Below are 26109 nucleotides of genomic sequence, written 5' to 3' on the forward strand. Positions count from 1 at the left end.
AGGCAGAAGGCAGGAGAATGGGGTTGAGAGGGAAAATAAATGAGCCATGATGGAATAGTGGAGCAGACTTGAAGGGCTGAATGGCCTAACTCTGCTCCAATGTCTTCTGGTCTAAGAGGAGGAAAGGGATACTGACCCAGCCATGAGTGCCCACCCACCCCCTTGACAGCCTGCTTCCACATTTGCTCAAACGTGATCTCCTGCAAAATTCCAAAATGAACGTTACTTTTGAAGGATCTACATTGCACCTTTCCACCCAGTCATTTAGCTTGTACCCCACTCAGGCAGAAGCTATAATTAACAAGACAAATCTCAGTGAGTACCACTGAAAATTTACAAACTGTTGCCCTACAGCCATCGGACTTCTGGATGGGCTTCCCTCACCTCAGACCTGTCCGGGCTCCGCAGCCGTGGACTCTGTAGTTCATGTTCCCTGTGTATTTTTTTTTCTTTTTGTTTGCTGTTTGCATGATTTGTCCTCTTTTGCAAATTGAATACCTGGTTGTCTGTGGTGTTTAGTGAATTCTATTGAGCTTCTCTGTTTTGTGGCTGAGTGCAAGAAGGTGAATCTCAAGGTTGGAGATGACATAACGCTTTGAAAATAAATTTAAACTTTAAACATTGACTTTGCCATTGATACCTCTGATGTCACATTAGGAGAAATTCTCAGGGAAGGATTGTGCTAGAACTGTATAAAATATAAACATAAGAGATTCTGCAGATGCTGAAAACCTTGAGCAACACACACACACACACAAAATGCTGGAGGAAATCAGAAGGCCATGCAGAACCTATGGAAATGAATAAACAGTCAACATTTCAGGCCGAGACCCTTCATCAGGAATGGAAAGGAAAAGGGAAGAAGCCAGAATAAGAAGGTGAGGGAGGGAGAGGAGAACAAGCTGGCAGGTGACTGGTGAGGCCAGGTAAGGGGGAAGATGCATGGGTGGGGGACAGGAATGAAGTGAGAAGCTGGGAGGTGATTGGTGGAAAAGATGAAGGGCAGAAGAAGAAAGAATCTGATGGGAGAGGAGAGAGGACCATAGGAGAAAGGGAAGGAGGAGGGAACAAGAGGGAGGTGATAGGAAAAGAGAAGGGGTAAAAGAGGACGATGAGGATAAGCAGGGAGAGTATTAGGATAAGAGAGGAGGTGTAAAACGTTAATTAGGTGTCAGATGGGACATTGAGTTCAGTTTGACAGATCTAAAATTAACCCAGAGACTAGAACTAGAGGTTTAAGGTGAAAGATGAAATTCTTATTACTTTTATTTTATTTAGAAATACAGTGAGGAATTGGCCCTGTGAAGCCTTCAAGGCACTCTGCACAGGAACCCCTGATTTATCCCTAGACTAATCACAGAACAATTTACAATGACCAATTAACCTACTAATTTGTATGTCTTTGGTAGAAGGAAACCAGAGGACCCAGAGAAAGCCCATGCATTCCACGGGGAGAATGTACAAACCCCTTACAGATGAAGTCAGAAATGACCCCCCCCCCCCAGCTGTAATAGCATTGTGCTAACCGCTACACCACTGTGGTGCACATTTCAGAGGAATTTGAGGGGGAACTGTTTCAGTCGGAGGGTGGTGACAGTATGGAACAACCAGCCATTGGAAGTGGTGGGTGAGGGTTTGATTGTAAAATTTCAGAGAAGATTGAATAGTTACATGGATGGGAGAGGTTTGGAATGCTATTTTCCAGATGCAGGTCGATGGGAGTAAGCAGAAGATTATGCTGGCATGGACTGGATGGGATGAAGGGCCTCTTTCTGTGGTGTACAGCTTTATTCCGTGAAACTTGTTTTGCTCCTTACAGATTCTGCCTGAATCCCAAAAAGGACAGCCCATAGCACTATTCAAGGGGAAGGTACAACATGAATGGTTCAGACATTCAGCAAGCCATTACCACACAACAGCAGTCAAAGTCAGCACACAGAACACAAAGTGTCCATGCATATGCAGATCCCAGCAGCATCCTCCACCTGTGCTGTGGGTGCATTTAGAGGTTTGAAGCACACCCTCACCTGGCTGGGAATCAGAGGCTGTCTGTCATCAATGTCAATCAGCACGTCATCCCGCAAAGACAGACTTCGAGTTTCTGGGGAAACAGAAGGGAGAGAACTGTAGTTACCCATTCTCTCCAGTGGAGGCAGTCTAGAGCTGTTAGAATTACAATTTGTCACACACAAGAGATTCTGCAAATGCTGAAAATCTTAAGCAACACAGGTCAGGCAGTGTCTATGGGGGGAAGAAACAGTCTGACAAAGACAGCTCAAATATACATATATTAATACAGTATATTAAATAATACTGAGAATGTGAGTTGTGGAGCTTGAAAGTGAGTCTGTAGGTTGCATATTTAAGTTAGTTTTAACTTGATGGAGATTTTTAAGGAGCTAATTTTGAAGACCGAAGACAGTGTAGTAGATGTTGTCTGTATGAGCATTTGAATTTAACACATAGGACCAGTACAGAACAGGAAACATTCATTCAGCCCACAGTGTCTATGCTGACCATGATGCCAATTTAAGCTGCATTTGAATTAAAATTAGAATCAGGTTTATAATCACAGACTTACACAATTGGCCACTTTATTAGGTACACCTGCTCATTAATGCAAATATCTAATCAGCCAATCACGTGGCAGCAACTCAATGCATAAAAGCTTGCAGACATGGTCAAGAGGTTCAGTTGTTGTTCAGACCAAACATCAGAATGGGGAAGAAATGTGATCTAAGAGACATTGTCCATGGAATGACTGCTGGTGCTAGATGGAGTGGTTTGTGCATCTTAGAACATACTCTTCTCCTGGAATTTTCATGCAGAATAGTCTCTAGAGTTTACAGAGGATGGTGTGAAAAAAACAAAAAATATCCAGTGATTGGCCATTCTGTGGGTGAAAATTCCTTGTTAATGAGAGAGGTGAGAGGAGAATGACCAGACTGTTTCAAGCTGACTGGAAGGTGACAGTAACTCAAATAACCACACATTACAACAGTGGTGAGCAGGAGAGCACCTCTGAACACACAACACGTTGAACCTTGAAGTTGATGGGCTACAGCAGCAGAAGACCATGAACATACAGAAACACACTCAGTGTATGTCATGAAATTTGTTGTTTTGCAGCAGCAATACATTGCAATACATAAGATATACTATGAGTTACAGTAAAAAATATATTTTAACAAATAAGCAGTGCAGAAAGAGAGCAAAAATAGTAAGGTAGTGTAGATGGACTGCTCAGAAACCTACACATGGTCTATATCCATTCAACCTCTGCCTGTTCATGTGTCTGTCAAATGCCATTATCATCACTGCTTCCACCACTGCCCTTGACAGCGTGCTCCAGGCACCTATGACTGGGAAGAGAGGATTGTCCTACAAGGAGAGGTTAAGCAGATAGAATCCAGGAAGAGCTGACTAATTGGATACGCATTGGCTTGATATTAGGCAGGGAGTGATGGGGGAAGGGTTTTTCTCAGAACTTGTGCCCAACATTGAGCACATCTGCAAGGAAGCTCTGTCACAGGAAAGCAGCATCCATCATCAAGGACCCCTACGATCAAGTTCATGCTCTCTTCTCACTGTTGCCCTCAGGAAGAAAGTACAGGTGCCTCGAGTCCTACACCACCAGGTTCAGGAACAGTTATTACCCCTCAACCAACAGGAATTCTGCAGATGCTGGAAATTCAAGCAACATACCTCAAAGTTGCTGGTGAACGCAGCAGGCCAGGCAGCATCTCTAGGAGGAGGTACAGTCGACGTTTCAGGCCGAGACCCTTCGTCAGGACTAACTGAAGGAAAACTTTTCCTTCAGTTAGTCCTGACGAAGGGTCTCGGCCTGAAACGTCGACTGTACCTCCTCCTAGAGAGGCTGCCTGGCCTGCTGCATTACCCCTCAACCATCAGGTTCCTGAACTGACATAGGTAACTTCACTCACTTCGACACTAAGCTCATTTCACAACCTATGGACTCACTTTCAAGGACTCCACAGCTAATGTTCCCAATACTATTTATAACTTATTTATCTATTATTATTATTATTATTAGTTTTTCTTTTTGCACAATTTATTGTCTTTTGCACATTGGTTGTCTGTCCATCTTTGTTTATGAGTAGTTTTTCATTGATTCTATTGTGGACACAGCAGTGCAGTGGTTAGCACAATGCTTTACAGTACCAACGACCCAGGTTGGAGTTTGTATGTATCCCCTCGTGACCATGTGGGTTTCCTCTGGGTGCTCTGGTTTCCTCCCACAGTCCAAAGACGTACCAACTTCCAGGTTAATCTGGCATTGCATACTGTCCCCTGATTAAGTTAGGGTTAAATCAGTGATTGCTGGCCGGCGAAGCTCGAAGCACCGGAATGGTCTATACCCTGCTTATCTCAATAAAAACCAATAATAAAAGCCAATGTTTCTTTGTATCTACTGTGAATGCCCACAATAAAATGAATCACGGGGCAATATATGGTGATACATATGTATTTAGATAATAACTTTACTTTGAATTTTGAAGTAGGTTCCTGCCTCAGAGGTCAGTAAGGGACCCGCTGCTGTTTGTCAGCTATGTCAACGATTTGGAAAAGAATGTGAAAGGAATATTCAGTAATTTTGCAGATGACATTAATATAGGTGACATGGTGGGCAACGAAGAAGATTATCTAAAGTTTCTTGATCAGCAGGATAAGTGGGCCAAGGAATAGCAAATTCAGTTTAATGCAAAATGTTGATTTTGGGAAGTCAAATTTAGCTAGGACTTTCACAGTGATGTGTAAGGCCCCAGGATGTGTTGTAGAACAGAGGGGCCCAAGAGTTCAACTGGCTCCTCGAGTTCCATACTTGCAGATCCCAGTCATTTGGCAACAACATCTCCTCCAAAATCTCCATCAGCAGAGGTGCACCACAAGGCTGTGTGCTTTACCCCCTGTTCTACTCGCTTTACCCTTATGACTGTGAGGCTAAGCAGAGCTCCAATGGCATACTCAAGTTTGCTGATGACACTACAGTCATAGGCCGGATCAAAGGTGGTGACAAATCAGCATATAGAAGGGAGATTGAAAATCTGGCTGAGTGGTGTCACAACAACAACCTCTCATTCAATGTCAACAAGACCAAGGAGCTGCTTATTGACTACGGGAGGAGGAGACCGGGGGTCCATGAGACAGTCCATGAGATCAGAGGCGGAGGGAAGCAGAAACTTTAAATTCCTCACTGTTATCACTTCAGAGGACCTGTCCTGGGCCCAGCATCTAAGTGCAACTTCGAAGAAAGTAGGGCAGTGCTTCCACTTCCTTAGGAGTTTACGAAGATTCAGCATGACATTTGAAACTTTGACAAACTTCTATAGATGTACAGTGGAGAGTATATTTACTGGCTGCAGTACAGTCTGATATGGAAACACCAACAACCTTGAACGGAAAATCCTACAAAACGTGTTGGATACAGCCTGCCCTATCACCATGGAGCACATCTACATGGAGCACTGTTGCAGGAAAGCAGCATCCATTATCAGGGACCCCCACCACCCTGGTCATGCTTTCTTCTTGTTGTTGCCATCAGGAAGAAGGTACAGGAACCTCAGGACTCACACCACCAGGTTCAGGAACAGTTATTAACTCTCAACCATCAGGCTCCTGATCCAAATAGAACAACTTCACTCAGCTTCACTTGTCCCATCATTGAAATGTTCTCACAATCTATGGACTCTCTTTCAAGGACTGTTCATCTCACATTCTCAATATTTATTGCTTATTTATATATTTTTATTATTTCTTTCTTTTTGTAATTGCACAGTTTGTTATCTTTTCCACCCTCATTGAAAGCCAAAATTGGTGTGGTCTTTTTCATTGATTCTATTATGGATCTATTGAGTATGCCCACAAGAAAATGAATCTCCAGGTTGTATATGGTGAAAAATATGTACTTTGACAATAAATGTACTTTGAACTTTGATCATAAACACAAGCGACTCTAAAATCTTGAGCAACACACAAAATACTGGAGGAACTCAGCAGGTCAGGCAACATCTATGCAGGGGAATAAACAGTCAATGTTTCAGGCCGAGACACTTCATCAGGTCCTATGTCCTATGGCCTTTCAGACTTCTCTTTACCCTCAGAGTTTACCGAAGGAGCTGTATTCTCTGCCATCATCATTAAGGTATTTGACCACAGATCATCTGGGAGACGACCAGTTGTGGTGGTATGGGCTTTCAGGCTTTTGTATCTTCTGCCCAATGGGGCGGCGAAGAAGAGAGAATGTTCAGGGTGGATCTTTGATTATGTTGGTTGTTTTACTAATGAAGCGGGAAGTGCAGATAGAATCCACGTCGGGGAGACTGCTTTCTGAGATGTGCTGAGTGGCGTCCACAACTCTGTGTTTTCTTGCGATCACGTACAGAACATTGTCGTACTAAGTCACTATGCATCGACATAGGATGCTTTCTATTGCGCATCGATAAAGGTTAAAAAGGGGCAGAGGTGACATGCCAAAGTGTTAACATTTGGGGTTGAAACCCAGCGTCAGGATGCAAAACGTCAACAATTTCTTTCTCCCCACAGATGCCACTCGACCCGTTGAGTTCCTCTAGCAGATGTTTCCTTACTCCAGCAAAAGCACATCCAAATAAAGGATCTTAAACCACAATATCAAGTCCCTTTCCCTCCCTGACTCGTTGAGTTTCTCCGACATCTTTGAGTGCTGCCATGTTAAAGATTAAAGGTTGGTTTTATTTGCGACACATGCAATGTAACATCGAGTGAAATGTGTTATTTGCATTGAGGATGTGCTGGGACAACCCAAAAATAGCCACATTTCTAGTGCCAACGTAGCATGCCCACAACTCACCAACCCTAACTCATATGTTTTTGGAATATAGGAGGAAACTGGAGCACTAGGAGGAAACGCATGTGGTCACAAGGAGAGTATACAAACTTTTTGCAGACGGTGGCGTGAATTGAACCCTGATCTCTGGTGCTGTAAACAATTATGCTAACTGTTACACCACCATGCCCCCAACCCCCGCCTCAGTGGTGTTACTTCAATGTAAGTTGTTGTTTAGCTGGCATGCATCTGTGAGAAGTTATATTAGTAGACGCAATAGACAGCTCTGTAATCTCTTACCAGCCAGAAGAGGTGTCATATCTCTCTTCTCTGTGTATGGGTCACAGTAGAATTCTTCCAGAGACCTGATGGTGCACTGGCCCACGACCGGCCGTCTCCCAAACTGCCTGTTGTCAATCACTTTGATGCTGATGGGTGGAGCATACAGCTCCTCCTTCGGTAAACGCTGAGGACATAGAGAAGTTGGTTGGAAGGACTATAATGCATATAAGCAGAATTAGGCCATTCGGCCCATTGAGGCTGCTCTGCTATTCAATTACAGCTGATTTTCTTTCTTTGCTCTTTCCCATTCTCCCACCTTCTCCCTGCAATCCTTGATGCCCTTATCAACAAGAGCCTATCACACTTAAATTGGCCTTGGATTTCATAGATTCACCGTCCTCTGGCTAATGGAATTCCTCCTCATCTCAGTTTTAAAGGTTTATTCCCTTCTTCTGAAGTTGTACCCTCTGGTCCTGGACCCACCGACTAATGGAAACATCATCTCCATGCCCACTCTATCCAGGCCTTTTAGTAGCCGGTAGGTTTCAAAGAGATCCTTCCATATCTTTCCTGAACTCCAAGTACAGACCCAGGGACATCAGACTCTTCTCTTATGTTAAGCAGAAGGGCATTAAACACAGAAATATTGGATAATCACAAAAGTGTCTGAGTTCAATTCCCTTCACACACCTTCCCATCACTTGCCACTCCTCTCTTTTGCCTCCTTACACTGGCTACCTCCCCTCCACACTCAGTTCTGATGTCGAGTCTGTAGAGGAGAGGCTGGTTTCTGTGATGTGCTGAGCTGTGCCCACAAATCTCTGCAGTTTCCTGTGGTCTCAAGCAGAGCATTTCCAGGATTCAGGCTGTTTTATCTTCTGCCTGATGGGAGAAGAGAGGGTGTCCGGGGTGGGCAGTGACTGAAGGAGATCTAAGACTGGGAGAGATGAGGAGTTTCACAACTCTCCCGACCACTGACAGCATTACAGGAAGGCAACATCTATCATCATGGACCCCCACTATCTGGATCTTCCCCTCTGCCATCCGATTCCTAAATGGACATTGAACCAATGAACACTAATTCACATTTGTTTCTGTTTTTGCACTATTTTTTAATTTAACTATTTAATATACATAAATACATGCACTCACTGTAATTGATATTGATTTTTTCTATGCCATCATGTATTGCCACTAATTTAACAAATTTCATGACATATGCTGGTGGTATTAAATCTGATTCTGATGCTGATGCTCTCACTCATACTGTCAAGCAGCAGGTACACAGCCCTGAAGTCCAACACCATCAAGACTTTCCTGCAACACTGAGATCCTAAACAGACCTACACAACCCTAACACTACCATGGCAACAGAAAACTATGGACCACCTCTTGCACAACCATGGACTTGTCTCTGTGCACACTTCTTACACTAATGCCTGTTTGCACACTTTTTTTTCTATTCACTGTTTATATATACAGTGGATTCCAGTTAATTGTGCCATTAGTTAATTGGTCAGCTGCTTATTTGAGAAACTTAAAGAAACTAAAACTAATCGAGAAAATAGTCGGGATTCCCTTCCTTTACTTGGGACACTATGCCGCTTAATTGGGACACAAGATTGTTGCCGAGCGATATCTAACTAGCATTAGTTGCTGAATGTGCTTAGAACAAACCACTTTTACGTGGCGCTAGCTGTGTTTACTCGTGTTATATTTTCCATTAGCACCGACAGACACCAATTCAAAAGCACATCTGAACCTGAGTTAGTGACTGCACAGGATGCCAGGAAGTTTATTGTTGGATTCCAACTATTTCATGCAGGAAGGCGATGAAGGCAGTCCATTACCTACACTAGGAGTCTGCACAGATTTTGTCATTTACAATTTCTTTTGTTCAATGAAAAGAACATGGCAGTGTACACTGGATGAATTCTTCCGTCAATAACTATTATGAACTATTACACAGTTTTATAGTACTGTGGTAATACAACTGGTTACTCATTTAAACAGTAGTTTGGCTTTTTACATCATTTTACCTATTTCCTTGAACTTCTACTAACTAGGGCAGTCGCTTAGTTGGGCCAAAATGAGTCATTTTAACTGGGATCCACTGTACACAATTTGGTATGGCAGCAAAGACTCACAAATTTCTACAGATGTACCATGGAGAACATTCCTAACTTGTTGCATCAACATCTGGTATGGAGGCTCCAAAGCACAAGATCAGAGCGTTGTCGACATCATGGACACTAGCCTCCCCACCATCAAGGGCATCTTTGAGAGCTGCTGCCTCAGAAAGGCAGCATCTTTCAGGACCTTAGTCAGCTGGGACATGCCCTCTGCTCATTATTACCATAAAGGAGGAAATACAGGAGCCTAAAGACCCACAATCAATGTTTCAGGAACAGCTCCTTCTCCTATGCCATCAGTTTTCATGAACAGACATTATTTCATTTTCTTTATTTTGTAATTTCTAGTAATTTTTTTTCTTGTACTGTACTGCTGCTGCAAAATGACACATTTCCTGTCATATTAGATGGTGATAATAAACCTGATTCTGATTCTGAATCTACTTGCCTGTGCTACTGCTCCAAGGAAGCTGTTCATTACACTTTTATCTCACCGTACATGTGCACATCACCACCAACCAATGACTTGACTTGGACGGAAGGGGTTTCCCCATCAGCCCTCTGAGACCTGGGGACACAGCAGATAGCTGCGAAGTCACTCACCACTTCGAAGAAGAGGACGGACGTGCTGAAGTTAGGGTTCTTCTTGGCGTTCTTAATGACGCAGGACTGAACCATCTCTCCCCCGCACTCCACGATGAGGCTGGGCGAGGACACACTGGACAGCTGGTAGCTCTTCAGGTTCCGCAAGCCCCAGGTGAGAATCTGCAGAGAATGCACACAACCGATGACCGAGTCTTCCCCAAGCCCCTGGGTCTTTTTGGTGCAAATTCGCCTCCATGATGTGAGATGTCGAAAGCCAGAAGCTTTATCCCAGAGAGGAAATGGCTAATACGAGGGGGCCTAACTAAATAAGATTAAGGTGATTGGAGGAAAATACAGTTTGGGTGGGGGCGGGGAGGTGTCAGAACTAAGTTTCTTTACTGGGAAGCTGCCTGCATTGGAGAGCATGTCCTATGAGAATAAGCTGAGCAAGCTCGGGCTTCTCTTTTTGAAGCGGAGGTCGAGAGGTGAATTGATAAAAGGTGTACAAGATGATGAGGTATAGATCGACTGCATAGTCATAGACTTGGAGAAGAATATACGGGGATGTGAGAGGTAAGTTTTCCACTCAGAGAATGGTGGATGCGTGGAACGACCTGCCAGGGTTGATGGTAGAGGCAGATACATTAGGGACATTTAAGAAACTCTTAGATAGGTAATTATGGGCTATTGTTGAGGGAAGGATTAGATTGATTTTGGAGTAGGTTAAAGGGTCAGCACAACATTGTGGGCCGAAGGGCCTGTGCTGTTCTGTATGGTTTTTATGTTCTATGTTCGATAATTTAGTGTGAAAGGCTTGGACAGGGTGCAATTTGTGGACTGTGTCCAAGAAAGGTTCCTTAGTCAACATATAGAAGGACATACTAGAGAGGGTGTGACACTGGGCCTCCTCCTAAAGCATGAGGACGGTCATGTAGCAGAAGTGTTCATTGATCAGCACATTGGGTCCAGTCACCGTCATTCTGCTAGTTTTAAATTAGTTATGAAAAAAGACACTACCAGTTCACCAGTTAAGGTGCTGAAGTGGACCAGGGCAAACTGTAGAGCCAGTCTTCTGTCAGTCTCCCTCAAACAGTCATTGGGAGGTCACTTTTTTGAAATACACCCCTAATCTGTGGAACTCAATGTGGGATACGACTCAGTTGACATTTTTAAGTACCTGCTCTAAGCTTATTAAATTAAACTAGATTTTAACCAATATTTTATGTTTTTTATTTTCATGTTTGTACTTTACCCCACTGTAAAGCACTTTGAACTACATAGTCTGTAACAAAGGTGCTCTATCAATACACTATTATTGGTAGTATTCGTTATTTTTTTCTCAGCTCAAGCTGTTAAAACCTGAGGTACGGGCATAGCCCACTCATTTGTCAATTGCCAGGAACTTTAGAACTATTCTAGTGGTGTTTAGTATTGTGGCTTTCTGAAGATTTACATAGATATTACTGTGTAGCCCTAATTGTTTAATGCTATTGTGTAGTGACTGTGGGATGATACCGATTGTGGATATTACTATTGGGACAATGCATACCCTGTTCATGTTCCAAAGTCTTGCAATTTCCTCTATTAATTCAGCATATTTCTGGTGTTTTTCACTTATTGATTTCAGTATGTTATCTGTGTTTGGAATGGCTATATCTATTAAATAAGTTGTTCTTGCTTGTTTATCCTGCATTATTACATCCAGATGGTTATTATAGATTGTAAAAATGGATCAGTCATAATATAATTTATGGAATTCTGCTTCTAAAACTGGATCAGGCTTGTATTTATAGTAAAATACGATTCCTTTTTATGAGTTGGTATTTTAAAATAAGATTTTGGTGAATTATGTTTACCAATTCTGGCTGTCTAAGTAATCAGATTGAGTTAAACTGCTACAGGATCTTGCAATGTGTTGGGATTGTTTCTGGTTTTCTGGGCATTTTCTACATTTATCGTCTTGAATTTTTTGGTCTTTTATCATGCATTTTTGATCTTTTTTTTGTGTTAACCACCTGGTCCTGTAGTGCTTCTATTTCTGGGGAAAGGTCTCCAACTCTGGCTCAGGCATTCGACACTGTCTTGTCGACATCTAGTCTGCTCAGATCATGGGGATGTCTTCCATGGAGGATTATGCTCTTCCATTGGTTAACTATTTCTTCAATAGTGGTAATTTCTTCATTTTTCTGGCTTGAGCTCCCATTTAAATTTAGAGGTGTGTACTTCTTATCAGAATTGCATATGCTGACATGGAGTGCTGAATTCTGTTTTTGTTGATGGAAGTTTATCCTTAGAAGTTTTATCTGACTGTTGTGTAGATTTTTAATGTCCGTTATTCCTCTTCTCCATTCTGTGTCCGGTCATATTCATCTAAACATGTTTAAATGTACATAATTTTTCTGAAATTTGTCATTCAGTTCTTTTTTTTGTATACTTTCCAGATCAGTTTCTGACCAAGATATTATACCAAAAGAATATGTTATTATGGTTACAGTGAAAGTGTTTATTGCCTTAAGCCTTTCTTAAGATTTTCTTAAGCCTTGGAGAAAATTCTGTCAAAAGTTTTTCGTTTATCACACTATGATCTATTTTCTTTGCTTGTTAATATCCCAGATACTTACATGTCTTATATTCATCCACCAGTTGTATTGTATCCTGCTGCTCTGTTTTGTATTCTATTAGCTCTATTGCACTTTTCTTTATATTTAATGCTCTGCATGTATCTGGTCCAAACGTCATGTTTATATCTTTTGAATTAATTGCTTTAGGTTTGCTGATGAAGGAGCAAATAATTTCAATCATCCATGTATAGAAGGTGTGTCAAGGCATAACTTATTTTGCCCATTATTGTTATTGTTATTATTGAGCAGGATCTAGCAGAGTTTGACTGGACATGATTGTAAGCACAGGCCAATTGCAAGTATGACTTGGGCTGAAGGGACTGTTTACACGGTTATGGTAGGGGCAGAGATGAATGGGTTGTGGGATTGGTGGTGCCTTCAGAGAGATGGGTTGTGGGATTGGTGGGGGCAGAGGGAGATGGGTTAGAGGATTGGTGGTGTGAGGAGAGAGAGATGGCTTGGGGGATAGCTAGTAGCTTAAAGAAATGGGTTGGGGGATTGGTAGTGGAGCAGAGGGATATGGGTTGGGATTGGTGGTGGGGGCAGAGAGAGATGGGTTGGGGGATTGGTGGTGGGGCGTGGAAATTCACCAACCAATGGTTCCAGATCCATTTCCTCTCTAACATGGATTTATGAGGATGTTGCTAGGACACGTGCCTGAGCTATAGGGAGAGGTTGGGCAGGCTAGGACTTAATTCCTGGGAGTGTAGGAGAATGATGGCTGGCCTTATAGAGGTGTATAAAATCTAGAGGGGCATAGAAGGGTAAATGCAGACAATCGTTTTCTCAGGGAAGGGGAACTAAAATCCAGGGAGCACAGGTTTAAGGTGAGAGGAGAGAGAGTTAAAGGGGATATGAGGGGCTTCTTTTTCATCTAGAGGGTGTTCCTTCTATGGAACTAGCTGCCAGAAGGTGATTGGGGCTGGTATGATGACAACATTTCAAGGACATTTTGAAAAGTAAAAGGATAGGAAAGGTTTGGAAGGATTAGGGTCAAAGGCAGTCGGGTGTAACTAGCTTGGTGGGGGTGTGGCACGTAAGAATAGGCCAGCTGTAAGACTGGGGTTCAATTCTCACCACTGTCTATGAGGAACTTATACTGTAGGTTCCCCCCATGACTGCCAGGATTTCTTCTGGGTCTTTGGTTTCTTCCAACTTTTCAAAGATGTGAAGATTAGATTTAGTAAGTTGTGGGCATGCTGTATTGGCGCTGGAAGTGTGCTGACACTTACGGACTGCCCCCAGTGCTTCCTCGGACTGTGCTGGTCAGTGCTGCAAGCGATGGATTTCACTGCATGTTTTGATGTTTCATTGTGCACATGACAAGTAAAGCTAATCTTTGATTGAACTCTGGTGGTCATGGGGGACAGCATGCTGGTATGGGCTGAAGGGGCTGTTACCGTGTTGAGTGAGTGACCAGACAACTATCACTGTGGGTGGGAGGGGTGAGTGGACGTAGGGGTGTGAGCGGTGACCCACCTCAATGCCAGTACGCTGCAGGACAGGCTTGATGCCCTGAGGCACCATGTAGATGTCGGCTTCCCGCTGCGGAGGCGGGTACGGCAGATCCGTGTCATCCTCCTGCCGGGAGAAGAAGCAGGGGTCAGAACGAGTGTGGAGGGTGGGGAGCGGTCTGTTCCCTGTGCACTCACAGGGTGACCGAGGTCCCGGCTGGAGGGGGGGTAGCTCAACCTACGCCCCAGCTCTCTCCGCGCCGCACAGCAACAGCTCTCGCAAGCGGGCATGCATGCACATGCACACGCACACTCGGGGTTTACACAAGAACCAAACAGACACACATAGGGCGGGGAAGGGCGAGATAGGAGGAGAGGGAAAGGGAGAGAGGAGGAGAGAGAGACAGAGAGAGAAAGAGAGAGAAGGGGGAGGGAGAGTGAGTGAGGGAGGAAGGATTCAGAGGAGACAGAGAGAGAGAAAGAGAGCTAGAGGGTGGTAAAGGGGAGGTTGGAGAGAGGAGGGAGAGAGGCAAAGCAGAGTGGGAAGAGGAATGAGGAGGACAGGGAGAGGGGAGGAGGGGAGATGTGCATGGGGAGAGAGGGCAGAGGAGGGGGAAAGAGGAGGGAGATAGCAGGGGAGGACAAAAGGGGAGTGCGAAGGGGGAAGCAGAGGGGGTAGAGGGGGAGAGAGGGGAAGGATGGATAATTTTCCACAGTGATACAATGGGGTCGGTAGAAGAAGCAGGGGGTAAATCTGAGACATAAAGACAGATGATTGGAGAGACACAACTTGCCTTTGCTAAGCCAAACACAGGTTAGATTACAGGTAGGGAGAGGTGAGGAGGGACTGAGATTTCAATGATAGTTTTCCTTTAACGTTGATAGAAAAAGTAGATGGTAAACATTAAGGGTAAACAAAGAGCAGGAGTGAGTGAGGAAGGCGAGGAAAGCTATACCCATCTCAGCAGACCCTCGCTGAAGAAGTCAGGAACACAGAGCTGAGGGAGATGTTGGAGGAAGAAACCAGAGAGAAGATTGTTAGACCATCGGAACTGGAAGTTCAGGAGACAACATACATCTTCTCAGAGAAATCAAGCACTTTTTTCAAATCTACAGCCATCTAGTCATTGACATAGGATTAGGTCACCTGCTTCAGCCTCCAATATTGATCCCATGATGTTTAATCCTGTTGTATTCACTACAGCAGGTGTACGGGCATCTAGGGAGGGGTAGCACCTCTGGTGAAGGGGTTAGTAGTGTTCACTCTGGGACACCTCACTCATCTTTGGCCCCCAGTGCACATTCAGTTCAATCTGTGGCTCCAAGTAGCTGTTTGCATGCAGCAATAGCTACACCTCTGTACACTGTCCACAGATGGGCTAAACCAGGTGAGGGTACCTGGAAAGCCTCATACCCTGGTGAGATAGGGACATGCCTGTCCTAGCATTCAAAGTCAGCTCCAGCAGACTGGGTGATTGAGATCAACAATGAGATCCAATGGACAAGAAGGTGGTACTGCAACACTCCATGGAGAGTGAAGGCACAGAATAAGTCATGGTCATCCACTGCAATCAAGGAAGACCCCAGTTTGTGGTGGTAATTCATACCACTGGGCCCGGACTTCCACTGTTGAGAGTGGAATGTCCAAGTGCAACGGCTTTTCCACTTTATAAGCTCTCCTGCACAAATCTCCTGTCATTGCTGGATACGATGGACAGCCAACACATTGACTACAACCCACACTCATTCGCCATCCCACCACCATCTTCCGAAGGTAACCATTTCCTTGGGAATAAAGCCAACATAATCAAAGACATCAGCCACCCTAGATGTTCTCCTTTCTTCCCTCTCCAAATGGGCAAAAGATACAAAAGCCTGAAAGCACGTACCACTGGGTTCAAGGTCAGCTTCTATCTCACTGTTGTATGGCTATTGAATGGTCCCCTCATACAATATGATGGACTCTTGACCTTATAATCTACCTAGTTCTGATCTTGCACTTTATTGTCTACCTACACTGTACTCTTCCAGCAGCTTTTACACTTCATTCTGCATTGTCTATATATTGGGTGGTGGGGTGGAGATACATCTCTACCAAAGGAGGTGTAAGGCACTCCCTCCTTCCACTAGCCTGCAGGTCACCTTCGGGCAAGTTGTAGCACCTGCTTAGCTCCTCCTCCCTCCTCCCACACCCCCCCCTGACTGATCAGGGTCAAATGAAGCCATGGGAGCAAGCAGGTGGTGGATGGTTGTATGAGCAGCCAGTGCATATCACAAGTCCTGGGATATGTGACGCCAGGACGCCAGGCAGACAGTCTCTGAAGAGTGTTGATAATGGCTGGTGTCACCCATCTTGTAAAGACACTGTCCAGAAGAAGGAAATGGCAAACCATTTCTGTAGAAAATTTTGCCAAGAACAATCATGGCGATGGAAAGACCATGATCGCCTACGTCATACTACACGGCACATAATCCCACAAGGGGATGGGAAGAAAGGAAAGCTCAACACATCATGGAAACCAGCTTCACCTCCTTTAACTCTGTCTACACCTCTCGCTGCCTCAGTACAACAGCCAAAATAATCAAAGATTCCATCCACTCCAGACATTCCCTTCGCCCCCTTCTATAGGACAGAAGATACAAATGCCTGAAAGCACGTACCACCAGGCTCAAAGACAGCTTCTATCCCACTGTTATCAGACTCTTGAATAAACCTCTCGTATACTAAAAGATGAACGCTTGATCTCCCAATCTGCTTCAATATGATCCTCGCAGTTTTTGTCAATCTGCATTTCGCTTTTTCTGTAATACTATATTCTGTATAATGTTTTCGTTTCTATTACCTCGATGTACTTATGTATGGAATAATCTGTTTAGATGGCACACAAGACGTTCACTCTTTCTCGGTACTTCTTCTTAAGCCCATCACCCCTACTGGGCCATAGGCTGCTGACAGTCCTGTGTCCTGGGCCAGCCTTTCAAGTAGCCCGTCACTGGACACAGGTGTAGCATAGCAGTTAGTGCGACTCTGGTATGTTTCAGGGTGTTCTGGAATTCAGAGTTCAATCCTGGCATCCTGTCCGTCCTCCCTGTGGAATGCGTGGTTTTTCCCCAGGTGCTCCATTTTCCTCCCACAGGGCAAAGACGCACTGGGTACGTTAATTGGTCATGGTAACCTTATCCCGTGATGTGGTTAGGGTTAATCAGAGTTGCTGGGGCAGTGCGGCCCAAAGGGCTGGAAGGGCCTACTCCGCGTTGTATCACTAAATAAATAGATAGATCTTTGAAGATCCTTCCTCTCCATGGATCAGGTATTTTCAGCTTCCGCTGGTGTTTCTGTCGCTCTGCGTTTTCACAAGATCAGGTCGCTAGCCTCATGCCCAACACTCCTCCTTCCGCAGCCAGGCTTCGGACCATCCACGATGATGCTGCTTCTCAGTACATGGTGACAATAATAAACCATTGTCGATACATAATAAACAAAAGTCATTTGAGAAGATTCCTCATTCCTTGGATTAACTCCGCAATTTGAAGAATATCAGGTCATGCATCCTCTCCTCACCTCCCACTCAAGCCCCTTTATCAGGCTCACAGCTCATCTAGCTCATCTAGCTCAGGGCTTTTATCCTGGCCTTGAGTCACATCATATCCAGAATCAATCTCTGTTCTAAAGGAATTCGCTGACTGAGCCTCCACAACCCTGCAGGGCGAAGAATTCCAAAGGTCCACCACCTTCTGCTTCAAGGTTCAAGATGCATTTATTTATTACACATACATCAAAACATACAGTGAAATAACAAACAAGAAAGAATCTGCAGATGCTGGAAATCTAAGCAACACACACAAAATGCTGGAGGAACTCAGCAGGCCAGGCAGCATCCATGGAAAAAAGTACAGTTGACATTTCATGCTGAAACGCTTCAACAGTACAGTGAACTATGTCATTTGCATTATCAACCAACATAACTGCAGCTTGTAAATGTCGCCAAAAATTCGGGCGCCAAAACACCATATTCAGCAGAACACAGAACACAACAAGCAACAGAACAGCAGCAGCAAAATCAAGCCCCATTCCTCTCTCCAACCCATGTACATATAAGGACAGGCCAGCTTCAGCCTACATCCTCTAGCAGAGTCAGACTCACGGACATTTGGGCCTTTGACTTCCCCAGTGGTCTCTGAGTGAAGACATTCCTCCTCATCTCAGTCCTAAATAGCTGACTTGTTCTTCGGAGAGAACGAGATCTCCTAAGTCCTATCTTCCTCTCCACCCAGTCAACAAGCCCCAGGTCTATTTGTCACATTTTTGTTCCTTATTAACTAAAGTCTTCTAATAATGTTAATAACTTTTAACAGATCCTTGAACTGCTGTTATCAGACTCTTGAAGGGACCTTGTACAATGAGATGGACTCTTGACTTCATAAGCTATACCATTTGAACCTTGCACTTTATTGTCTGCCCGCAATGCACTCTGTCTGTAACTGCAATATTTTATTATGCATTCTGTCCTTAGGACATAGAACACACAGCACAGTGCAGGCCCTTCAGCCCACAATATTGTGCTGACCTTATAACCTACTCTCAGGTCAATCTAACCCTATATAGTCCTCCATTTTTCTATCATCCCTGTGTCTGTCAAAGAGTTTCTTGAAAGGTCCTAATGTTGTTTCCCTTGTACTACCTCAAAGCAGTTCCTTAAGGTTGTCATTGCCAAGACAGGGGAGGGGGTAGTAAGATAAGCTTCCACGAGCTATTAAATGCTCCCAATGACACACATCTCAAATAGCCTTTGACAACCAAGTCTAACACCTGGTCTTCACGTGTAACTTAGCTACTAAGCCCAGCGAAACCATTTCTACTGACAGGAGAAGGGGCAAAGGTGGGTTACTGGCACCCTAAAACCTGTTGCTTCGGGCAGATGGACCTCATCAGCCATGATTGATCAGCTTACTTGGGAGAAGGAAAACTCCATTGCCATGCGGCTTCATAGGAAAGGCTTCGGGAGTAAACCCTGAGAAAAAATCTAGACCTCGAGTCCCTAAGGCTGAGTTCAACACTGACTGGCAACTCCTGTGATGCCGCTGGTCCCAAACTCTATCAGCTTCTGACTTTCCTAGGTATTCATCAGCTGCATGGAGAGGGGAGTCTGTTGCATGGGCAACAGATTGCTCTCCATATTGTACCTCCCAGGCCTATGTATCACATAGACAGCTAGGGCACATATCCATGGTCAAGCCTGATCACCAGAGGGCGGACTACTACCTCAATGTATTGTGCAATGATTTGATCTGCATGAGCAGTATGTGAATCAAGACAAGTTTTTCCACTGTATCTCAGTACATAGAGTGTGACAGTAATAAACCAACTCCAATAAGGATGTACCCTTGTGTATAAATGTTTTTGGTTCTTGTCATTTGTCCAGAGTAGTCCAAATTGCTAATTCAGGAACCTCTAGTCAGGGAATGGGGTATTGTACAATTCCAGGGATTCGTGTGGTGGGCAAACTGCGAGCAGATTCATTGGTTCATTGGTGAAACTGGCAGTGGGGAAGCTACAATGCCTCGACTGTGGTACAGACCAGGTAGCATTCATGCCTTGAGGTCACCTGCTGCGGCAGCCAAGGAAGGGGACACTGGAGCTGGCTGTGAGCAGCTCAGTTCCGTACTGGGTTGGGGCTGGCCCCTCCCATTGGTACTGCTCTCCTGTGTTCGCTCGGTGGAAGACAAGCTGGATTGTATTCACCTGCGACTGCACTTGTGTGAGATGAAGAACTGATGCACGCTTGTTCTTGCAGAAACATGGCTCGAGGACAACATCCACGTACCACCAAACTACAGGACATGACTTGGGCGAGGTTAGATTTTGCAACTATTGCATGGACTCTCTGTGCCGTGTGTGACTGGTGGTTATGTGTTTTGAACCAGGTCCCCAGAGGAACACTATTTCATTTGGCTGTCTTCATGTGCGTGGTTGAATAACAACTAACTTCAGCTTGAACTTGAATCTGAAGTCCATTGCTCTAGGGTAGTGGGTTGTGGGGAGGGGTTTAATTTGACTGGGTCACCTGCACAGCCCACTGCAGAAGGCGGAAAGCACGACCAGCCAACAACCACTCCAGTACATTCTCCAGTAATGAGCCACTTGGCTCTCGTTAAAGAACTTGCAGCTTCCTGTTTTTAACTAGAGGGCTGCTTTTGCTCAGACACTGTCGACTGAGGAAGGAAAGCATAAGGAACTTTCCCCACAGAAAGCAGCCATTTATCTGGACCATGCTAGCAAGAAAACACAGCAGCACCTCTTATTTCCTAGAAGTTTGCGAAGATTCGGCATATCATCTAGAACTTTGACAAACTTCTGTATGTGCGTGGTGGTGAGTATACCAAGTCCTTGCATCAGAGCCTTGTATGGGAATATCAATGCCCTTGATCAGAAAAGCCTACAAAAATTACAGGATACAGCCCAGTCCATCATGGCTAAAGCCCTCCCCACCATTAAGCACATCTACGCGGAGTGCTGTTGCAGGGAAGTAGCATCCATCATCAAGGACTCCCCGTTCCCCCCACAACCATCCAGGTCATGCTCTCTTCTCACTGCTGCCATCAGGAAGAAGGTACAGGATCCTCAGGACTCACAACACCAGGGTCAAGAACATTTATGACCCACAGCCATCAGGCTCTTGAAGCAAAGGGGATAACTTCATTCACGCTATCATTGAAATGCTCCTCAAGCTATGGACTCACTTTCAAGGACTCTTCCCCTCATATCCAGTATTTATTATTTATTTATTTGTTATTATTACTTCTATTTTTCTCTTTGTATTTACAGTTTGTTGCCTTTTGCACATTGGTTGTTCTCTGTCCTCTTGGGTGCAGTCTTTCATTGAACCTATTGTGTTCCTGTATTTACTGAGTATGCGTGCAAGAAAATGAATCTCAGGATTGTATATAGTGATACATACGTACTTTGATAATAAATTTACTTTGAACTATAAACTTTGAATTTCCCTTCCATAATGAGGCGGTGATAGTGGTGTTGGATTTGAATGTTGAATTGTTATTTTTCTAGAATTTTCTTTGTACTTTAAATTCCCTATGCTTGTATTTTCATTTTTATATAATCGCCTAACTGATATACTTAATAAAGTGACCACGGAGTGTCTGTTTGTGTTCTTCTGCTACTGTAGCCTATCCACTTCGAGGTTTGATGTGTTGTGCATTCAGAGATGCTCTCCTGCACACCACTATTGTAATGTGTTTATTTGAGTTACTGTCACCTTCCTGTCAGCTTGAACCAGTCTGGCCATTCTCCTCTGATCTCTCTCATTAACATGATATTTGCGTCCACAAACTGCTGCTCACAGAATGTTGTTTTGTTTTTCACACCATTCTCTGTAAACTCTAGAGTAGGGGTTCCCAACCTTTTTTATGTTGTGGACCAATACCATTAACCAAGGGATCCATGGACCCCAGGTTGGGAACTCCTGCTCTAGAGGCTGTTGTGCAGGAAAATCCCAGGAGATCAGCAGCTTCTGAGATACTCAAACCACCCTATCTGGCGCCAACAAACATTCCACGGTCAAAGTCACTTCGAACACATTTCTTCCCCATTCTGATGTTGGTCTGAACAACAACTGAACCTTTCGACCATGCCTGCATGCTTTTATGCATTGAGTTGCTGCCACGTGATTGGCTGATTGGACATTTGCATTAACGAGCAGGAGTACAAGTGGGCCTGATAAAGTGACCCATGAATGTATGTGTAGTTGTTCAGTAAATTTTCCAGTAATTCTAGTACTGTATAGCTGACTTGTTTTCTAGAAGCTTCTCAGCAGATTTTTCTGCAGCAGGTGTCATGCCATTTAAATCTGGCTATTTTATTGGCTAGTGCTTATCACTAGTCCTGATGAAGGGTCTCAGCCAGAAATGTGTCTACATAGATGCTACCTGATCTGCTGAGTTTCTCCAGTTTCTGTCTGTTACATCTTATCAGTTGAATGCTGTTTTCTCTCTAGTCTGAGGATAAGATGACCCACAACTTCTATTCCTTTGTCTTTTCCTTGTCTGTGGCTTGCTCTTGCAACACTTAATAAAATGGCTGTAACCACCAAGCTATCGAAGAACCTCTGGTTTAATGTCACCAGATCTAACAAACTTTACCATAGGTGCCAAGGTCAGGACTGAGATGTTGTTGGGTTCATGGTTTTGAGGTGAGTGAACACGTCCTTTCCTCACCGGACTCCCTTGTTTTCCCTTAGGGTGATCTAAACTCCATTTATCTCTAAGCCTCATTGTTCCTCACCTAGTTCGAGTCCAAACTGACAATCAAACCCTTTCTGTAGTCAAACTTCCATCGATGTAATGGAAAGCATTCCTGGTTTAGTAAGTGAACTTCAATGCACAAGGTTGGACAGGCCACATAGCGTGGTGGGACTCAGCTGGTTCCATCATGGGTACAGCTCTCCCTATCATTAGCCAACAGCTACAAGAGGCAATGTCTCAGGAAGACAACATCTATCATTAAGGACTCCAGCCATCTGGGCCACGCACTCTTACTGCTTGCATCTCAGCCGGGTGTAGTAAATATAATGAGCAAGAACACAAGGGGATACAGAGAGGGTGGAGCTCAGCCAGTTCCATCACGAGTGCAGCTCTCATCAGCGTGAAAGAACATCTACAAAATGTGATGACTCAGGAAGGTGACATCCATCGTCAAGGACCACAAATGTCTTGCCTATGCTCCCTTCTCAATGCTGCTGTTAGGCAGGAGGTACAGGAGCCTGAAGACCCACAGTTCAAGCTTCAACAACATCAGGTTCTTGAACCCAGCTGAAAAACACATTGAACACAAAAAACAGGAATTCTGCAGATGCTGGAAATTCAAGCAACACACATCAAAGTTGCTGGTGAACGCAGCAGGTCAGGCAGCATCTCCAGGAAGAGGTACAGTCGACGTTTTAGGCCGAGACCCTTCGTCAGGACTAACTGAAAGAAGAGCTAGTAAGAGATTTGAAAATGGGAGGGGGAGGGGGAGATCCAAAATGATAGGAGAAGACAGGAGGGGGAGGGATGGAGCCAAGAGTTGGACAGGTGATTGGCAAAGGGGATATGAGAGGATCATGGGACAGGAGGCCTGGGGAGAAAGACGGGGGGGGGAACCAGAGGATGGGCAAGGGGTATAGTCAGAGGGACAGAGGGAGAAAAAGGAGAGTGAGAGAAAGAATGTATGTATAAAAATAAATAATGGATGGGGTACGAGGGGGAGGTGGGGCATTAGCGGAAGTTTGAGAAGTCAATGTTCATGCCATCAGGTTGGAGGCTACCCAGATGGAATATAAAGTGTTGTTCCTCCAACCTGAGTGTGGCCTCATCTTTACAGGAGAGGAGGCCGTGGATAGACATGTCAGAATGGGAATGGGATGTGGAATTAAAATGTGTGGCAATGGGACGTGGAATTAAAATGTGTGGCGCACATCTGCTCTCACTCCATCCTCCCACCACCCCACTAGAAATAGGGTTCCCCTGGTCCTCACCTACCACCCCACCAGCCTCCGGGTCCAACATGTTATTCTCCGTAACTTCCGCCACCTCCAACGGGATCCAACCACTAAGCACATCTTTCCCTCCCCCCACCCTCTGCTTTCCGCAGGGATCGCTCCTTACATGACTCCCTTGTCCATTCATCCCCCCCCAGCCCTCCCCACCGATCTCCCTCCTGGCACTTATCCTTGTAAGCGGAACAAGTGCTACACATGCCCTTACACTTCCTCCCTCACCACCATTCAGGGCCCCAGACAGTCCTTCCAGGTGAGGCGACACTTCACCTGTGAGTCGGCTGGGGTGATATACTGCATCCGGTGCTCCCGATGTGGCCCTCTATATATGGCGAGACCCGACGCAGACTGAGAGACCGCCTTTCTGAACACCTACGCTCTGTCCGCCAGAGAAAGCAGGATCTCCCAGGGGCCACACATTTTAATTCCACATCCCATTCCCATTCTGACATGTCTATCCACGGCCTCCTTTACTGTAAAGATGAAGCCACACTCAGGTTGGACCTTATATTCCGTCTGGGTAGCCTCCAACCTGATGGCATGAACATTGACTTCTCTAACTTCCGCTAATGCCCCACCTCCCCCTCGTACCCCATCCATTATTTATTTTTATACACACATTCTTTCTCTCACTCTTTTTCTCCCTTTGTCCCTCTGAATATACCCCTTGCCCATCCTCTGGTTCCCACCCCCTTGTCTTTCTCTCTGGGCCTCCTGTCCCATGATCCTCTCATATCCCTTTTGCCTATCACCTGTCCAGCTCTTGGCTCCATCCCTCCCCCTCCTGTCTTCTCCTATCATTTTGGATCTCCCCCTCCCCCTCCAACTTTCAAATCTCTTACTAGCTCTTCCTTCAGTTAGTCCTGACGAAGGGTCTCAGCCTGAAACGTCAACTGTACCTCTTCCTAGAGATGCTGCCTGGCCTGTTGTGTTCACCAGCAACTTTGATGTGTGTTGCTTGAAAAACACATTGGACTACATTTCCTTTTCACTCTCTCACAAGTTTGCCTTCCTTACTACTGACTCAACCTGCAAGGCAACCTTTAGAGAAACCTACATGAGGATTCCCACGCCCCTTTACATCTTGGATTTTTGAATTTTCTCCCCATTTAGAAAATAGTCCAAGCTTTCATTCCTATTACCGAAGATAAGGGAAAGGCATGACCATACACTTCCCCACACTATATTCCACCCGCCACTTCTTTGCATATTCCCCCAGTCTGACTAAGTCCTTCTGCAGACACACTGCTTCCTCAGTACTATCTGCCCCTCCACCAATCTTCGTATCATCCGCAAACACGGCCACAAAGTAATCAATTCCTTTACCTAGATTATTGACCTATAACATTCAAAGAAGTGGTCCCAACACCAGCAGACAACCAGAAAAAGCCCTTTTTATTCCCACTCTTTGCCTCCTGCCAGTCAGCCAATGTGGAAATAAGTACAGTCGACATTTCGGGGCGAGACCCTTTTTTCCATAGCTGCTGCCTGGCCTGCCGAGTTCCTCCAGCATTTTCTGTGTTTTAAGCATGCTCGTATCTTTCCTATAATGACATGGGCCTTTATCTTGATAAGCACATTGTCAAAGGTCTTCTAAAAATCTCAATGAACAACATCACCGATTCTCCTTTGTCTACCTGGTCCATTACTTAGAAACATAGACGTGGAAACAGAAAGCCCACAGCACGATACAGGCCTTTCAGCCCAAAAAGCTGTGCTAAACATGTCCTTACTATAGAAATTACCTAGGGTTATCCATAGCCTCTATTTTACTAAGCTTTACTAAGCTACTATTTCTTCAAAGAATCCCAACTGATTTGTAAGGCAATTATTTCCACTTAAGGAAACCATGCTGATTTTGGCCTATGTTGTCATGTGCCTTCAAGTACCCCAAAACCTCATTCTTAATAATCGACTCGAACATCTTTACAACCACCAAAGTCAGGCTAACTGGCCTATAATTTCCTTTCTTCTGCTTCCCTCAAAGAATAGAGTGACATTTGCAATGGTCCAGTCCTCCAGAATCATTTCAGAATCTAGTGATTCTTGAAAGATCATTACTAAGGCCTTCATAATCTCTTCAGCCACCTCTTTCAAACTTTCGTACCTTCTGCGCATTTGGGGGAGGAGGGAGAAGAGAGAATATCTGGGGCTGGTGGGGTCTTTGGTTATGCTGGCTGCTTTACCAAGGCAGTGAAAAGTGTAGAGAGAGTGCATAGCTGGTTTCCGTGATGTGCTGAGCTGTGCCCACAACGCTCTGCAGTTTCCTGTGGTCACAGGCAGAGCCGAGATTGAAAGTTCAGATCCGTAGCATTTATAAAGTGTCTATGTATGACCACAATAAATGTACAGTTTCTCTCCCCTTTTCCCACCTGTCCCATAAGACCATAAGACATTGAAGCAGTACTGGGGTCAACCCCATTCTCCTGCCTTCTCCCTGTAACCTTTGACTCCCTGATTAATCAAGAATCTATCAACCACCACTTTAAATATACCCAGTGACTTGGCCTGGACAGCCGTCTGTGGCAATGAATTCCACAGACTCACCACTTTCTGGCTGAAGAAATTTTTCCTCATCTCTGTTCTAAATGGACATCCCTCAATTCTGAAGCTGTGCCCTCTAGTGCTAGTTTCTCCAAACATTCTCTCCATATCTAA

The 26109-nt window shown here is 44.7% G+C and overlaps 1 protein-coding gene across 6 annotated transcripts in view; it reads right to left on the reverse strand.

Annotated features, from left to right (window-relative positions):
* The window catches only part of dysf (dysferlin, limb girdle muscular dystrophy 2B (autosomal recessive)), a 391959-nt gene that overhangs the window by 108552 nt on the left and 257298 nt on the right, over window positions 1-26109 (reverse strand). For 5 of the 6 annotated variants that reach the window (XM_072256784.1, XM_072256783.1, XM_072256785.1 and 2 more), the window contains 5 exons: window positions 14857-14898; window positions 13926-14027; window positions 9844-10005; window positions 7127-7292; window positions 2028-2101 (listed from right to left, as the gene is read on the reverse strand). In XM_072256784.1, coding sequence (XP_072112885.1) covers window positions 2028-2101; window positions 7127-7292; window positions 9844-10005; window positions 13926-14027; window positions 14857-14898 — 546 coding nt within the window. The remainder of the gene's footprint in view (window positions 1-2027; window positions 2102-7126; window positions 7293-9843; window positions 10006-13925; window positions 14028-14856; window positions 14899-26109) is intronic. The other variant, XM_072256786.1, reaches the window with a different exon arrangement.

This window comes from Mobula birostris, chromosome 4 (genome assembly GCF_030028105.1).
Source record: "Mobula birostris isolate sMobBir1 chromosome 4, sMobBir1.hap1, whole genome shotgun sequence".
NCBI classification, from domain to species: domain Eukaryota; kingdom Metazoa; phylum Chordata; class Chondrichthyes; order Myliobatiformes; family Myliobatidae; genus Mobula; species Mobula birostris.